Source organism: Hypanus sabinus, chromosome 3 (assembly GCF_030144855.1).
Source record: "Hypanus sabinus isolate sHypSab1 chromosome 3, sHypSab1.hap1, whole genome shotgun sequence".
NCBI classification, from domain to species: domain Eukaryota; kingdom Metazoa; phylum Chordata; class Chondrichthyes; order Myliobatiformes; family Dasyatidae; genus Hypanus; species Hypanus sabinus.
Window position 1 is genome coordinate 7,949,230 of NC_082708.1, and position 17,887 is coordinate 7,967,116.

At 49.3% G+C, this 17,887-nt stretch overlaps 1 protein-coding gene across 1 annotated transcript; it reads left to right on the top strand.

The window, feature by feature from the left end:
• The first annotated feature begins 993 nt into the window (after nt 1–993).
• Nucleotides 994–10,072, top strand: LOC132391030 (P2Y purinoceptor 3). The gene is made up of 2 exons (XM_059963668.1): nt 994–1,054; nt 8,197–10,072. The coding sequence occupies exon 2, from the start codon at nt 8,301–8,303 to the stop codon at nt 9,279–9,281; it is 981 nt and encodes a 326-aa protein (XP_059819651.1). The 5' UTR covers nt 994–1,054; nt 8,197–8,300; the 3' UTR covers nt 9,282–10,072.
• Nucleotides 10,073–17,887: the final 7,815 nt, after the last annotated feature.

The following is a 17,887-nucleotide window of genomic DNA, read 5'->3' on the forward strand; positions in this document are numbered from 1 at the left end:
GTACAAGGCATTGGTGAGGCCAAATTTGGAGTATTCTGTACAGTTCTGGTCACTGAATTATTAGAACGATGTCAACAAAATAGAGAGAGTACAGAGAACATGTACAGAATGTTACCTGGGTTTCAGCACCTAAGTTACAGGGAAAGGTTGAACAAGTTAGGTCTTTATTCTTTGGAACATAGAAGGTTGAGGTGCGACTTGATAGAGGTATTTAAAATTATGAGGGGGATAGATAGAGTTGACGTGGATTGGCTTTTTCCATTGAGAGTAGGGGAGATTCAAACAAGAGGACATGTGTTGAGAGTTAAGGGGCAAAAGTTTAGGGGTGACTTGAGGGGGAACTTCTTCACTCAGAGAGTGGTAGCTGTGTGGAATGAGCTTCCAGTAGAAGTGGTAGAGGCAGGTTCAGTATTGTCATTTAAAGTAAAATTGGATAGGTATATGGACAGGAAAGGAGTGGAGGGTTATGGGCTGAGTGCAGGTAGGTGGGACTGGGTGAGAGTAAGCGTTCGGTACGGACGAGAAGGGCCGAGATGGCCTGTTTCTGTGCTGTAATTGTTATGTGGTTATATGGTTAAATTAGTAACACTGAGAACACGAGTTGTAGGGTCCTTGAAAGTGAGTCCATAGGTTGTGGGAGCAGTTCAGTGTGGGGGTGAGTGACATTATCCATGTTGGTTCAGTTGCCTGATGGCTGTAGGGTAATAACTGTTCCTGAACCTGGTGGTGTGGCACCTAATGCTCCTGTACCTTCTGCCTGATGGTAGTAGCATGAAGAGAGCATGGCCTGGATTTTGGGAGTCCTTGTTGATGGATGCTGCTTTCTTACGGTGGTGCTCCTTGTAGATGTGCTCGATATTAGGGACTGCTTTGTCTGCGTGAAGGACTATGGCCTAATTTTGACAGTTAGTTGATATGATGAGTAATGTGTGCACCTAAACAGGAGGGTGAGACCATCTGTTGACCCTTCATTTGCTTTTTTCCCCTTTTTCTCAGGTTTATGTGCTGGATGGCTGCTGCTGGAATTTAAGGAGCGATGGTGACCCTTCAGCAGGTGGGAATTCTCTTTGGCCAAGATCAGGCGTGGGGTTAGATTAAAGATGAGCTTTTTTTGACACACGTACATTGAACGATACAATGAAGTGCGTTGTTTGCATCACAACCAACACAGTATGAGGCTGTGCCGGGGGCAGTCCGCAAGTGTTGCCGTGTTGCATTGCCAATAGTGCATGCCCGCAACTCAGTAACCCGGATGTATGTCTTTAGACTGAAGGACTCGGAAGACACACACGCGGGGAGCTGAACCCCGATTGGTGATTGCTAGTGCTGTAAAGTGTGGCGCTAACTGGTACATTACCGTACTGTTCGAAGGGTGATTTAGTGAAGGAGCATGAACTTGTAGAGGATATTGGTAGGGGAATGATGAGTGATCCCATAGAAGTGTATAGATTTACAGTACTGTGCAAAAGTCTTAGAAACATATACAGTACTTTTGTACAGTACTGTACTTGTCAACACGGAGTGGGGAGCCAGTCTGTAAAGCTGGCCGAAGCAAAGGGTGTTGGGAGTGGCGAGGGTGGAGTGTTGTGGGAGGGGTGATAGACAGGTGGCAGAGAAGGACTGCCAGGGCAGGGCATGGCCCAGTAGGCCCAAACAACTGGTTTATTGATCATTACAAAATGTCTCTCTGGTGCTTTCCTCTCTCTCCCTTCCCCCTTTCCCAGCCGCGATTCCCTCTCCTTGCTCCCTTCCCACTCTCCACCCACATCAGAATCAGGTTTATCATCACTCACACATCATGAAATTTGTGGTTTTTTTGCGGCAGCTATACAGTGCAATACATAAAATCACTACAGTACTGTGCAGAAGTCTTAGTACCTTAGCTATATATATAAAATGTGTGCTGAAGACTTTTGCACAGTACTGTATGAGGAGCATAAATCGGCTAAATGGTCCCAGGGTTGGGGAATCAAGAATGAGAGAGCATAGATTTAAGGTGAGAAGGGGGAGATTTAATAAGGACCTGAGAAACAACATGTTCGCCCAGAGGGTGGGTTGTATTTGGAATAAGATGCTAGAGGAAGTTGTTGGGGCAGGTACAGTAACAATGTTTAAAAGACACTTGGAGAGATTATGTCTAAACACAGGACATGTTTGGAGGGATATGGGTCAAACGCTGGCAAATGGGTCTGGCTTGGTCAGCATGCACTTGTTAGGATGATGGATGGGCCTGCTACTATACTGTGAGACTGTAGGATGAAAGGTGAAACATTTAAGAGGAACACTAGGGGGAACTTCTTCACTCGGAGGGTGGTGAGAGTGTGGAACGAACTGCCAGTGGAAGTGGTGGATACAGGTTCGATTTCATCATTTAAAAGAAGTTTGGAAACCAGGCCTTTTGTTTCTTGCCCGCTGGACACAGCGCAATATGCTTTGGAACAAACACATAACATTACCGTGAGATGGGAATCTTGGTTGGTATGGACTAGATGGGCAGAAAGGCCTTTTTCCCTGCTGTGGGACTCTATCAGTCTATTTCTTTCCTCCTTGGACAATCAAGGGTCTTGGTTGGTATTCAAGGGGATTGGTCTGCTATTGAAGAATCATATAGAGCCCAGACTGAGTAAGGGTGGCATATTCCCTCTCCAAGGGGGACTTTTATGAGAATCTAAACAACAACACACACAAAATGCTGGTGGAACACAGCAGGCCAGGCAGCATTTATAGCGTAGGTCAGGGGTGTCAAACTCATTTTAGGTCACAGGCGGGATTGGGCAAAATGCAGCTTCATGCGGGCCGGATCAGTCGGGCGCATGCAAACGCAGCTTTCGTTGCCTCCGTTTTTTCAGCCTGTTCTCATGTGTCTCAGTCTCTGCTATAACTACAAAGTGTTTCACTTCACAAATTCCGTTTCTTATGAAGAAGACTGCATTATTGTTATGATTGGTATTAACTTACAATCATAGGCTTCATATCGCCGGGTCATTAATAATTAAAATAATAGATCTATCTAAAATGATCTCGCGGGCCGGATATAATTGTACACCGGGCCGGATATGGCCTGCGGGCCTTGAGTTTGACACCTATGGCGTAGGTGTTCAGCGAAATGGTCCCCCAGTCTGCGTCGGGTCTCACCAATATATAAAAGCCCACACCAGGAGCACCGGACGCAGTATACCACACCTACGCTCGGTCCGCCAGAGAAAACAGGATCTCCCAGTGGCCACACGTTTTAATTCCACATCCCATTCCCATTTTGATATGTCTATCCATGGCCTCCTCTATTGTCAAATTCAGGTTGGAGGAACAACACCTTATATACCGGCTGGGTAGCCTCCAACCTGATGGCATGAACATTGACTTCTCTAACTTCCATTAATGCCCCTCCTCCCCTTCTTACCCCATCCCTGACATATTTAGTCATTTGCCTGTTCTCCATCTCCCTCTGGTGTTTCCCCCACCTCCTTTCTTTCTCCTGAGGCCTTCCGTCCCATGATCCTTTCCCTTCTCCAGCTCTGTATCCCTTTCGCCAATCACCTTTCCAGCTCTTAGCTTCATCCCACCCCCTCCGGTCTTCTCCTATCATTTCGCATTTCCCCCTCCCCCACTACTTTCAAATCTCTTACTATCTTTCCTTTTGGTTCGTCCTGACGAAGGGTCTCGGCCTGATACGTCGACACTGCTTCTCCTTATAGATGCTGCCTGGCCTGCTGTGTTCCACCAGCATTTTGTGTGTGTTGTTTGAATTTCCAGCATCTGCAGATTTCCTCGTGTTCATGAGAATCTGATTGTTTTGTTATAGAGTGGTAGAACAATATAGCAATTGGGGGTGAGGATGCAGAACTCGGCTGAGAAGGGGCAGGTGGAGTTCAACCCAGTCAAGAGTGAAGTGGTTCTCTTTGATAGGTCAACTTTAAAGACAGAATATAATATAAATGGTAAGCCTCTTGGCAGTGTGGAGTGTCAGAGAGATCTTGGTCCATTCCGTAGGATGCTCAAAGCTGCTGTGCAGGTTGACAGTGTTGTTAAAAAGGTGTATGGTTTGTTGGCCTTCGTTAACTGTAGGATTGAGCTCAAGAGCCAAGAGGTGATGTTACAGCTGTATAAAACAAAGATGCAAAGACAGGTGGAGGAGCGGGTAGTGTTGAGGAAACAGAGAGCCTGCAGAGAGACTTCGATAGTTTAGGGGAATGGGCAAAGAAGCGGCAAATGAAATACAGTGTTGGAAAGTGGATGGTCATGCACTTTGGTGGAATAAATAAACGGGCAGACTATTATTTAGATGGGGAGAGAATTCAAAATGCAGAGATGCAAAGGGAATTTGGATCCTTGTGCAGGATACCCAAAGGTTAACTTCCAGGTTGAGTTGGTGGTAAAGAAGGTGAATGCAATATTGGCATTCATTTCTAGAGGTATAGAATATAAGAGCAGGGATGTGATGTTGAAGTTCTATAAGGCACTGGTGAGACCACACTTGGAGTATTGTGTGCAGTTTTGGGCTCCTTATTTTAGGAAGGATATACTGACATTGGAGAGGGTTCAGAGAAGATTCACGAGAATGATTCCAGGAGTGAGAGGGTTACCATATGAGGAACGTCTGGCAGCTCTTGGGCTGTATTCCCTGGAGTTCAGGAGAATGAGGGGGTTCTTCATAGAAACATTCCGAATGCTAAAGGTTCTGAACAGATTAGATAGGGCAAAATTATTTCCCATGGTAGGGGCGTCTACAACAAGAGGGCATGACTTCAGGATTGAAGGATGTCCTTTTCTAACTGAGATGTGGAGAAATTACTTTAGTCAGAGGGTGGTAAATCTGTGGAATTTGTTGCCACGAGTGGCTGTGGAGGCCAAGTCATTGGGTGCATTTAAGGCAGAGATAGATGGGTTCTTGATTAACCAGGGCATCAAAGGGTTTGGGGAAAGGTAGGGAAGTGAGGATGACCGGAAGAATTGGATCAGCCCATGATTGAATGGCGGAGCAGACTCGATGGGCCGAATGGCCTGCTTCTGCTCCTATATCTTATGGTCTTAAAACTGGGCTGGCTGGTGATGTAATGGCATCAGTGCCGGACTCCGGAAGCGAAGGCTCCCAAGTTCAAAACCGGCCGCCCCCCCCCGAGCACGCTTTCCATCCGTGCTGGGTTGTGTGTCGAGCTAGCCACTCAGCCTCGTAAAAAACAAGGGTCGAGTCAGAAACATTCATACCGTGACCCGGTTAATCCGAAAGGAGACCAATCCTGACACCATGCGCCAGACAAGAATGGCTGACTGTCTGGTGCTACAAGCTATGAAATGAAAATGTCTTAAAACTTTAGTCAGACCCCACTTGGAGTATTGTGTTCGGATCTGGTCACCTCACTACAGGAAGGATGTGGATACTATAGAGAGAGTGCAGAGGAGATTTCCAAGGATGTTGCCTGGACTGGAGAGTGTGCCTTATGAGGATAGGTTGAATAAACTTGGCCTTTTATCTTTGGAGTGACGGAGGATGAGAGGTGACCTGATAGAGGTGTATAAGATAATGAGAGGCATTGATCATGTGGTTAGTCAGAAGCTTTTTCCCAGGGCTGAAAGAGCTAACCCAAGGGTCATAGTTTTAAGGTGCTTGGAAGTAGGTACAGGGGTGATGTCAGAGGTAAGTTTTTTTTTACACAGTGAGTGGTCTGTGTGTGGAATGCACTGCTAATGATGGCGGTAGAGGCGGGCGGATACAATAGGGTCTTTTAAGAGACTCTTAGATACATACATGGAACTATGTGGTAGGGAAATTCTAGGCAGTTTCTAGAGTTGATTATATGGTTGGCATAATATTGTGGGCCGAAGGGCCTGTAATGTGCTGTAGATTTCTATGTTCTAGCTATGTTCGAGAAACAGGCCCTTTGGTCCATCTAGTCTGTGCCAAAACAGTAATCTGCCTATTCCCATCAACCTTCACCCAGACCAGAGCCCTCCACACCCCTCCCATCCATGACCTATCCAAATTTCTTTTAAATATTGAAATCAAACCCATATCCACCACTCCCCCAACAGCTCATTTAGTACTCTCACCATCCTCTGAGTGACGAACTTATGTTCTCCTTAAGAATTTCACTTTTCTCTCTTAACCCATGACCTCTAGTTCTAGTGTCACCCAATCTCCATGGAAAAAGCCTGCTTGTATTTACTCTACCTAACCATCTCATACGGGTGGTAGGGTGGAGATACGTCTCTACCAAAGGAGGTGTAAGGTGCTCCTTCCCTCCGCGAGCCTGCAGGTCACCCTTGGGCAAGGTGTAGTACCTGCTTAGCCCCAGCCCCCCCCCGATCAGGGTCACGTGAAGCCACGGGAGCAGGTGGTGGACGGTCGTATGAGCAGCCGGTGCAGATCACAAGTCCTGGTTATGCGACCACTGACGCCAGGCAATCTGTGATGAGCGTTGACAACGGCTGGGGTCACCCGTCTTGTAAAGTCACTGCCCAGAAGAAAGCAATGGCAAACCACTTCTGTAGAAGAAATTGCCAAGAACAATCATGGTCATGGAAAGACCATAATTGCCCAGGTCATATGATATGACACATAATAATGATGATGATGTTGGTTACTAAGTGCTTCCTGCTGCTCCGGGTTCCAGACAAGTAAATACATTTAAGTTCCACTACTAAATTGTTGATTTCAAAGTCAGACAACCTAACTTACAATACGATATAGTCAATGTTCAAAGTTCAAAGTAAATTTATTATCAACGTACATACATGTCACCATATATAACCCTGAGATTCTTTTTCTTGTGGGCATTCACAGTAATACAAAGAAACACAACAGAATAAATTGCAGGACTGCACCCAGCAAAGACACAGAAACCACTAAAGTGGAACAGACAACAACCTGTGCAAATATAAAAGGAAAGAAATAATAATAAATAAATAAGCAATAAAAATTGAGAACTTGAGACTTGAGACTTGAGTGGTTGTGGGAACATTTCAATGATGGGGCAAGTGAAGTTGAGTGAAGCCATCCCCTTTGGGACAAGAGCCTGATGGTTGAGGGGTAATAACCATTTCTGAACCTGGTGGTGTGAGTCCTGAGGCTCTTGTGTCATCTTCCTGATGGCAGCAGTGAGAAGGGAGCATGGCCTGGGTGGTGGACGCTGCTTTCCTGCGACAGTGCTCCCTGTAGATGTGCTCAATGGTGGGGAGGGCTTTACCTTTGATGGAGTGGTTTTTGTGGGCTTTTCCATTCATGGGCATTGGTGCTTCCATACCAGGCAGTGATGCAACCAGTCAGTAACCTCTCCACCACGCATCTATAGAAGCTTGTTAAAGTTATCGGTGACAAGCCAATTCTTCTCAAACCTCTCAGAAAGTAGAGGCACTGCCTTGCCACCTTTGTAATGGCATGTATGTGCTGGATCCTCTGAGATGATAGTACCAGGGAGTTTCAAGTTGCTGACCCTCTCCACCTCTGATCACCCAGTGACGGCTGACTCATGGAGCCCCACTTTCCTCCTCCTCTAGTCAATAATCAGCTTTTCGGTTTTGTTGACGTTGAGTGAGAGGTTGTTCTGGCACCACTCAGTCAGATGAAGGTCAACACGTCATATGCGTTCTTAACAATCCTATCAACTTGCACAGGAACTCTGAGGGTTGGACCACAAGCTGTAAGAATCCTGTCATTAACCCTGTATTCCGCCTTCAGGTTTGACCGTCCAGTTCATGCGAGTCAGTGGGTTAGTCGGCCCCATGTGTGAAGGCAAGTGGTGGAATCTCTTGGTTGCTAATGAGAACTGAGGGGAGGATAAAGCAGGATTGGTTTAGGTCATGATGAAGAATCTCAGCCTGAAATACCAACTGTTTATTCCCTTCCTTAGATGCTACCTGCCCTGCTGAGTTCCTCCAGCATTTTGTGTGTGTTGCTCTGGAATTCCAGCATCTTGTGGTTGGGATTAATGTAGCGTTATCAGCGTCCTGGCAAATCTTACACTGCACCCTCTGCTTTCTAAGCCTCTTATCATCTTCTACACCTCTATCAAGGTACCTCTCTTCCTCCTTTGTTTCAAAGGGAAAAACCCTGGCTTGCTGAAACTCTCCTCCTAAGACATGCTCTCTAATCCAGGCAGCATTGTGGTAAATCTCCTCTACAGCCTCTCTAAAGCTTCCACATCCTTCCTGTCATGAGGGGACCCCAATCAAGAAGCTAACCCTATCATTGCACCCTAGGTCAACCTGGTGAGGGCTTCACCTCGGATCGGGAGAGACATGAGTCGATCTGAGCTGGTGGGAGTCTTCCTTGAGATGTGAGCTGGCTTTAACGTGTTTGAGGCATGGAGAATTCTACCTCGGTCCCAGCTAACAGCGGCTGCACCTTCCAGGAGAAGTACAAGAACATTCTGCTCCCTGTCACTTACACAGTGGTGCTGGTCCTCGGGATGATGTTGAACTTGACAATGGTGGTCCATATTTGGTTCTCTCGCAAGGTCCTGACCAAGAACACCATCTACATGCTCAACCTCGCCATCGCTGACATCTTATACGTGTGCTCCCTCCCCCTCCTGATCTACAACTACATCCACATGGACTACTGGCCCTTTGGTGAGATCGCGTGCAAGGCAGTGCGGTTCCTGTTCTACGCCAACCTCCATGGGAGCATCCTCTTTCTCACCTGCATCAGCCTCCAGCGCTACATTGGCATCTGCTACCCACTGAGCCTGTGGCACAAGAAGCGGGGTCCCAGGTTTGCCTGGACAGTCTGTGGCCTGGTTTGGGTCCTAGTTCTGGCAGAGTGCGCTCCCACCTGGAGATTTGCCACGACCGGCACACAGAGGAACCGTACAGTCTGTTACGACCTGAGCAGCCCCGAGTTCTCCCGCCATTACTACCCCTATGGAATCACCCTGACGGTAGTGGGCTTTGCCATCCCCTTCATCGGGCTGCTGGCTTGCTACTGTGCCATGGTGGTGGTCCTCAGCAGGCCCGACCAGCTCCTGGGACTCGCCAACCAGCAGAGAAGGCTCAGGGCCCTGAGGATGGTGGTTATCGTGGCTACGGTGTTCGTAATCAGCTTTGTACCTTTCCACCTAACAAAGACAATGTACCTCATTGTGCGTGCACAGCGTTCCGTGCCCTGCGAGACACTTCAGAGCTTTGCCCGGGCCTACAAGTCCACCAGGCCCCTGGCCAGCATGAACAGCGTGCTGGACCCCATCCTCTTCTACTTCACGCACAAGAACCTTCAGCTAGGGACGAGGAGGCTGAAACAGATGGTCAGTGCCACTCAGAAGGGTGATAGGGAGGGAACACCATGATGGCTGGTCCAGTCAATGCTTGGACATTGCTGGTGAGGGTGGATGGACATTCAGTGGTCATTGTGCACCGAGACCAAGGAGGTTCTAGCAAGGTCAACCGAAGTGACCACCAACCAACACTTCTGCAGGGAAGCCTGAGGTGCACATTTGTTCATCCAATCAGTGCGGTCTGCTTTCGTGTGCAGGTTGTCCAGTCCAGTCCAGGAGTGAAAATGAGAAGAAGCAAATTGAATGGGCTTCAGGACAAAGAAACGTTCAGAAGGTTCCAGAAGACATAGGAGCAGAATTAGGCCATTCAGCCCGAGTCTGCTCCGCCATTCCACCATGGCTGATTTATTATCCCTCTGAACTCTATTCTCCCTTTGACTCCCTTACTCATCAAGAACCTATCAACCTCTGCGATTTGGCCTCCACAGCCGTCTGTGCTAATGAATTCCACAGATTCACTACCACCCCTCCCTCCCCAAATAAAGAAAGTCTTCCTCATCTCTGTTCTAAAGAGATGTCCTTCTATCCACTCTATCTGTGTCCTCTGGTCCGAGACTCCCCCACTACAGGAGACATCCTCTCCACATCCACTATCTGTGCCCTCTGGTCTTAGACTCCCCCACTATAGGAAACATCCTCTCCACATCCACTCTATCTGTGCCCTCTGGTCCCAGAATCCCCCATTATAGGAAACATCTTCTCCACATCCACTCTATCTGTGTCCTCTAGTCCGAGACTCCCCCACTATAGGAAACATCCTCTCCACATCCACGCTATCTGTGCCCTCTGGTCCTAGACTCCCCCACTATAGGAAACATCCTCTCCACATCCACTCTGTGTCCTCTGGTCCCAGACTCCCCACTATAGGAAACACCCTCTCCACATCCACTCTATCTGTGTCCTCTGGTCCTAGACTCCCCCACTATAGGAAACATCTTCTCCACATCCACTCTATCTGCGTCCTCTGGTCCTAGACTCCCCCACTATAGGAAACATCCTCTCCACATCCACTGTTCTCTGGTCCTAGACTCCCCCACTATAGGAAACAACCTCTCCACATCCACTCTATCTGTGTCCTCTGGTCCAGACTCCCCCACTATAGGAAACATCCTCTCCACATCCACTCTATCTGTGCCCTCTGGTCCGAGACTCCCCCACTATAGGAAACATCCTCTCCACATCCACTCTATCTGTGTCCTCCAGCCCTAGACTCCCCCACTATAGGAAACATCCTCTCCACATCCACTCTATCTGTGCCCTTTGGTCCTAGAATCCCCCACTATAGGAAACATCCTCTCCACATCCACTCTATCTGTGTCCTCTGGTCCTAGACTCCCCCACTATAGGAAACATCTTCTCCACATCCACTCTATCTGCGTCCTCTGGTCCTAGACTCCCCCACTATAGGAAACATCCTCTCCACATCCACTCTATCTGCGCCCTCTGGTCCGAGACTCCCCCACTATAGGAAACATCCTCTCCACATCCACTCTATCTGTGCCCTCTGGTCCGAGACTCCCCCACTATAGGAAACATCCTCTCCACATCCACTCTATCTGTGCCCTCTGGTCCGAGACTCCCCCACTATAGGAAACATCCTCTCCACATCCACTCTATCTGTGTCCTCTGGTCCTAGACTCCCCCATTATAGGAAACACCTCCACATTCACTCTATCTGCGTCCTCTGGTCCTAGACTCCCCCACTATAGGAAACATCCTCTCCACATCCACTCTATCTGTGTCCTCTGGTCCGAGACTCCCCCACTATAGGTAACATCCTCTCCACATCCACTCTATCTGTGTCCTCTGGTCCAAGACTCCCCCACTATAGGAAACATCCTCTCCACATCCACTCTATCTGTGTCCTCTGGTCCGAGACTCCCCCACTATAGGTAACATCCTCTCCACATCCACTCTATCTGTGTCCTCTGGTCCGAGACTCCCCCACTATAGGTAACATCCTCTCCACATCCACTCTATCTGTGTCCTCTGGTCCTAGACTCCCCCACTATAGGAAACATCCTCTCCACATCCACTCTATCTGTGTCCTCTGGTCCTAGACACCCCCACTTTAGGAAACATCCTCTCCACATCCACTCTATCTGTGTCCTCTGGTCCTAGACTCCCCCACTATAGGAAACATCCTCTCCACGTCCACTCTATCTGTGTCCTCTGGTCCTAGACTCCCCCACTATAGGAAACATCCTCTCCACATCCACTCTATCTGTGTCCTCTGGTCCTAGACTCCCACACTATAGGAAACATCCTGTCCACGTCCACTCTATCTGTGTCCTCTGGTCCTAGACTCCCCCACTTTAGGAAACATCCTCTCCACATCCACTCTATCTGTGTCCTCTGGTCCTAGACTCCCCGACTATAGGAAACATCCTCGCCACATCCACTATATCTGTGTCCTCTGGTCCGAGACTCCCCCACTATAGGAAACATCCTCTCCACATCCACTCTATCTGTGTCCTCTGGTCCTAGACTCCCCCACTATAGGAAACATCCTCTCCACATCCACTCTATCTGTGTCCTCTGGTCCTAGACTCCCCGACTATAGGAAACATCCTCTCCACATCCACTCTATCTGTGTCCTCTGGTCCTAGACTCCCCGACTATAGGAAACATCCTCGCCACATCCACTCTATCTGTGTCCTCTGGTCCTAGACTCCCCCACTATAGGAAACATCCTCTCCACATCCACTCTATCTGTGTCCTCTGGTCCTAGACTCCCCCACTATAGGAAACATCCTCTCCACGTCCACTCTATCTGTGTCCTCTGGTCCTAGACTCCCCCACTATAGGAAACATCCTGTCCACATCCACTCTATCTGTGTCCTCTGGTCCTAGACTCCCCCACTATAGGAAACATCCTCTCCACATCCACTCTATCTGTGTCCTCTGGTCCTAGACTCCCCCACTATAGGTAACATCCTCGCCACATCCACTCTATCTGTGCCCTCTGGTCCGAGACTCCCCCACTATAGGAAACATCCTCTCCACATCCACTCTATCTGTGTCCTCTGGTCCTAGACTCCCCCACTATAGGAAACATCCTCTCCACATCCACTCTATCTGTGTCCTCTGGTCCTAGACTCCCCGACTATAGGAAACATCCTCGCCACATCCACTCTATCTGTGTCCTCTGGTCCTAGACTCCCCCACTATAGGAAACATCCTCTCCACATCCACTCTATCTGTGTCCTCTGGTCCTAGACTCCCCGACTATAGGAAACATCCTCGCCACATCCACTCTATCTGTGTCTTCTGGTCCTAGACTCCCCCACTATAGGAAACATCCTCTCCACATCCACTCTATCTGTGTCCTCCAGCCCTAGACTCCCCCACTATAGGAAACATCCTCTCCACATCCACTCTATCTGTGCCCTTTGGTCCTAGAATCCCCCACTATAGGAAACATCCTCTCCACATCCACTCTATCTGTGTCCTCTGGTCCTAGACTCCCCCATTATAGGAAACACCTCCACATTCACTCTATCTGTGTCCTCTGGTCCTAGACTCCCCCACTATAGGAAACATCCTGTCCACGTCCACTCTATCTGTGTCCTCTGGTCCTAGACTCCCCCACTTTAGGAAACATCCTCTCCACATCCACTCTATCTGTGTCCTCTGGTCCTAGACTCCCCGACTATAGGAAACATCCTCGCCACATCCACTATATCTGTGTCCTCTGGTCCGAGACTCCCCCACTATAGGAAACATCCTCTCCACATCCACTCTATCTGTGTCCTCTGGTCCTAGACTCCCCCACTATAGGAAACATCCTCTCCACATCCACTCTATCTGTGTCCTCTGGTCCTAGACTCCCCGACTATAGGAAACATCCTCTCCACATCCACTCTATCTGTGTCCTCTGGTCCTAGACTCCCCGACTATAGGAAACATCCTCGCCACATCCACTCTATCTGTGTCCTCTGGTCCTAGACTCCCCCACTATAGGAAACATCCTCTCCACATCCACTCTATCTGTGTCCTCTGGTCCTAGACTCCCCCACTATAGGAAACATCCTCTCCACGTCCACTCTATCTGTGTCCTCTGGTCCTAGACTCCCCCACTATAGGAAACATCCTGTCCACATCCACTCTATCTGTGTCCTCTGGTCCTAGACTCCCCCACTATAGGAAACATCCTCTCCACATCCACTCTATCTGTGTCCTCTGGTCCTAGACTCCCCCACTATAGGTAACATCCTCGCCACATCCACTCTATCTGTGCCCTCTGGTCCGAGACTCCCCCACTATAGGAAACATCCTCTCCACATCCACTCTATCTGTGTCCTCTGGTCCTAGACTCCCCCACTATAGGAAACATCCTCTCCACATCCACTCTATCTGTGTCCTCTGGTCCTAGACTCCCCGACTATAGGAAACATCCTCGCCACATCCACTCTATCTGTGTCCTCTGGTCCTAGACTCCCCCACTATAGGAAACATCCTCTCCACATCCACTCTATCTGTGTCCTCTGGTCCTAGACTCCCCGACTATAGGAAACATCCTCGCCACATCCACTCTATCTGTGTCTTCTGGTCCTAGACTCCCCCACTATAGGAAACATCCTCTCCACATCCACTCTATCTGTGTCCTCCAGCCCTAGACTCCCCCACTATAGGAAACATCCTCTCCACATCCACTCTATCTGTGCCCTTTGGTCCTAGAATCCCCCACTATAGGAAACATCCTCTCCACATCCACTCTATCTGTGTCCTCTGGTCCTAGACTCCCCCACTATAGGAAACATCTTCTCCACATCCACTCTATCTGCGTCCTCTGGTCCTAGACTCCACCACTATAGGAAACATCCTCTCCACATCCACTCTATCTGCGCCCTCTGGTCCGAGACTCCCCCACTATAGGAAACATCCTCTCCACATCCACTCTATCTGTGCCCTCTGGTCCGAGACTCCCCCACTATAGGAAACATCCTCTCCACATCCACTCTATCTGTGCCCTCTGGTCCGAGACTCCCCCACTATAGGAAACATCCTCTCCACATCCACTCTATCTGTGTCCTCTGGTCCTAGACTCCCCCATTATAGGAAACACCTCCACATTCACTCTATCTGCGTCCTCTGGTCCTAGACTCCCCCACTATAGGAAACATCCTCTCCACATCCACTCTATCTGTGTCCTCTGGTCCAAGACTCCCCCACTATAGGAAACATCCTCTCCACATCCACTCTATCTGTGTCCTCTGGTCCGAGACTCCCCCACTATAGGTAACATCCTCTCCACATCCACTCTATCTGTGTCCTCTGGTCCGAGACTCCCCCACTATAGGTAACATCCTCTCCACATCCACTCTATCTGTGTCCTCTGGTCCTAGACTCCCCCACTATAGGAAACATCCTCTCCACATCCACTCTATCTGTGTCCTCTGGTCCTAGACACCCCCACTTTAGGAAACATCCTCTCCACATCCACTCTATCTGTGTCCTCTGGCCCTAGACTCCCCCACTATAGGAAACATCCTCTCCACGTCCACTCTATCTGTGTCCTCTGGTCCTAGACTCCCCCACTATAGGAAACATCCTCTCCACATCCACTCTATCTGTGTCCTCTGGTCCTAGACTCCCCCACTATAGGAAACATCCTGTCCACGTCCACTCTATCTGTGTCCTCTGGTCCTAGACTCCCCCACTTTAGGAAACATCCTCTCCACATCCACTCTATCTGTGTCCTCTGGTCCTAGACTCCCCCACTATAGGTAACATCCTCGCCACATCCACTATATCTGTGTCCTCTGGTCCTAGACTCCCCCACTATAGGAAACATCCTCTCCACATCCACTCTATCTGTGTCCTCTGGTCCTAGACTCCCCCACTATAGGAAACATCCTCTCCACATCCACTCTATCTGTGTCCTCTGGTCCTAGACTCCCCCACTATAGGAAACATCCTCTCCACATCCACTCTATCTGTGTCCTCTGGTCCTAGACTCCCCCACTATAGGAAACATCCTGTCCACATCCACTCTATCTGTGTCCTCTGGTCCTAGACTCCCCCACTATAGGTAACATCCTCTCCACATCCACTCTATCTGTGTCCTCTGGTCCTAGACTCCCCCACTATAGGAAACATCCTCTCCACATCCACTCTATCTGTGTCCTCTGGTCCTAGACTCCCCGACTATAGGAAACATCCTCGCCACATCCACTCTATCTGTGTCCTCTGGTCCTAGACTCCCCCACTATAGGAGACATCCTCTCCACATCCACTCTATCTGTGTCCTCTGGTCCTAGACTCCCCGACTATAGGAAACATCCTCGCCACATCCACTCTATCTGTGTCTTCTGGTCCTAGACTCCCCCACTATAGGAAACATCCTCTCCAAATCCACTCTATCTGTGTCCTCTGGTCCTAGACTCCCCCACTATAGGAAACATCCTCTCCACATCCACTCTATCTGTGTCCTCTGGTCCTAGACTCCCCCACTATAGGAAACATCCTCTCCACATCCACTCTATCTGTGTCCTCTGGTCCTAGACTCCCCCACTATAGGAAACATCCTCTCCACATCCACTCTATCTGTGTCCTCCAGCCCTAGACTCCCCCACTATAGGAAACATCCTCTCCACATCCACTCTATCTGTGCCCTTTGGTCCTAGAATCCCCCACTATAGGAAACATCCTCTCCACATCCACTCTATCTGTGTCCTCTGGTCCTAGACTCCCCCACTATAGGAAACATCTTCTCCACATCCACTCTATCTGCGTCCTCTGGTCCTAGACTCCCCCACTATAGGAAACATCCTCTCCACATCCACTCTATCTGCGCCCTCTGGTCCGAGACTCCCCCACTATAGGAAACATCCTCTCCACATCCACTCTATCTGTGCCCTCTGGTCCGAGACTCCCCCACTATAGGAAACATCCTCTCCACATCCACTCTATCTGTGCCCTCTGGTCCGAGACTCCCCCACTATAGGAAACATCCTCTCCACATCCACTCTATCTGTGTCCTCTGGTCCTAGACTCCCCCATTATAGGAAACACCTCCACATTCACTCTATCTGCGTCCTCTGGTCCTAGACTCCCCCACTATAGGAAACATCCTCTCCACATCCACTCTATCTGTGTCCTCTGGTCCGAGACTCCCCCACTATAGGTAACATCCTCTCCACATCCACTCTATCTGTGTCCTCTGGTCCAAGACTCCCCCACTATAGGAAACATCCTCTCCACATCCACTCTATCTGTGTCCTCTGGTCCGAGACTCCCCCACTATAGGTAACATCCTCTCCACATCCACTCTATCTGTGTCCTCTGGTCCGAGACTCCCCCACTATAGGTAACATCCTCTCCACATCCACTCTATCTGTGTCCTCTGGTCCTAGACTCCCCCACTATAGGAAACATCCTCTCCACATCCACTCTATCTGTGTCCTCTGGTCCTAGACACCCCCACTTTAGGAAACATCCTCTCCACATCCACTCTATCTGTGTCCTCTGGTCCTAGACTCCCCCACTATAGGTAACATCCTCGCCACATCCACTATATCTGTGTCCTCTGGTCCTAGACTCCCCCACTATAGGAAACATCCTCTCCACATCCACTCTATCTGTGTCCTCTGGTCCTAGACTCCCCCACTATAGGAAACATCCTCTCCACATCCACTCTATCTGTGTCCTCTGGTCCTAGACTCCCCCACTATAGGAAACATCCTCTCCACATCCACTCTATCTGTGTCCTCTGGTCCTAGACTCCCCCACTATAGGAAACATCCTGTCCACATCCACTCTATCTGTGTCCTCTGGTCCTAGACTCCCCCACTATAGGTAACATCCTCTCCACATCCACTCTATCTGTGTCCTCTGGTCCTAGACTCCCCCACTATAGGAAACATCCTCTCCACATCCACTCTATCTGTGTCCTCTGGTCCTAGACTCCCCGACTATAGGAAACATCCTCGCCACATCCACTCTATCTGTGTCCTCTGGTCCTAGACTCCCCCACTATAGGAAACATCCTCTCCACATCCACTCTATCTGTGTCCTCTGGTCCTAGACTCCCCGACTATAGGAAACATCCTCGCCACATCCACTCTATCTGTGTCTTCTGGTCCTAGACTCCCCCACTATAGGAAACATCCTCTCCACATCCACTCTATCTGTGTCCTCTGGTCCTAGACTCCCCCACTATAGGAAACATCCTCTCCACATCCACTCTATCTGTGTCCTCTGGTCCTAGACTCCCCCACTATAGGAAACATCCTCTCCACATCCACTCTATCTGTGTCCTCTGGTCCTAGACTCCCCCACTATAGGAAACATCCTCTCCACATCCACTCTATCTGTGTCCTCCAGCCCTAGACTCCCCCACTATAGGAAACATCCTCTCCACATCCACTCTATCTGTGCCCTTTGGTCCTAGAATCCCCCACTATAGGAAACATCCTCTCCACATCCACTCTATCTGTGTCCTCTGGTCCTAGACTCCCCCACTATAGGAAACATCTTCTCCACATCCACTCTATCTGCGTCCTCTGGTCCTAGACTCCCCCACTATAGGAAACATCCTCTCCACATCCACTCTATCTGCGCCCTCTGGTCCGAGACTCCCCCACTATAGGAAACATCCTCTCCACATCCACTCT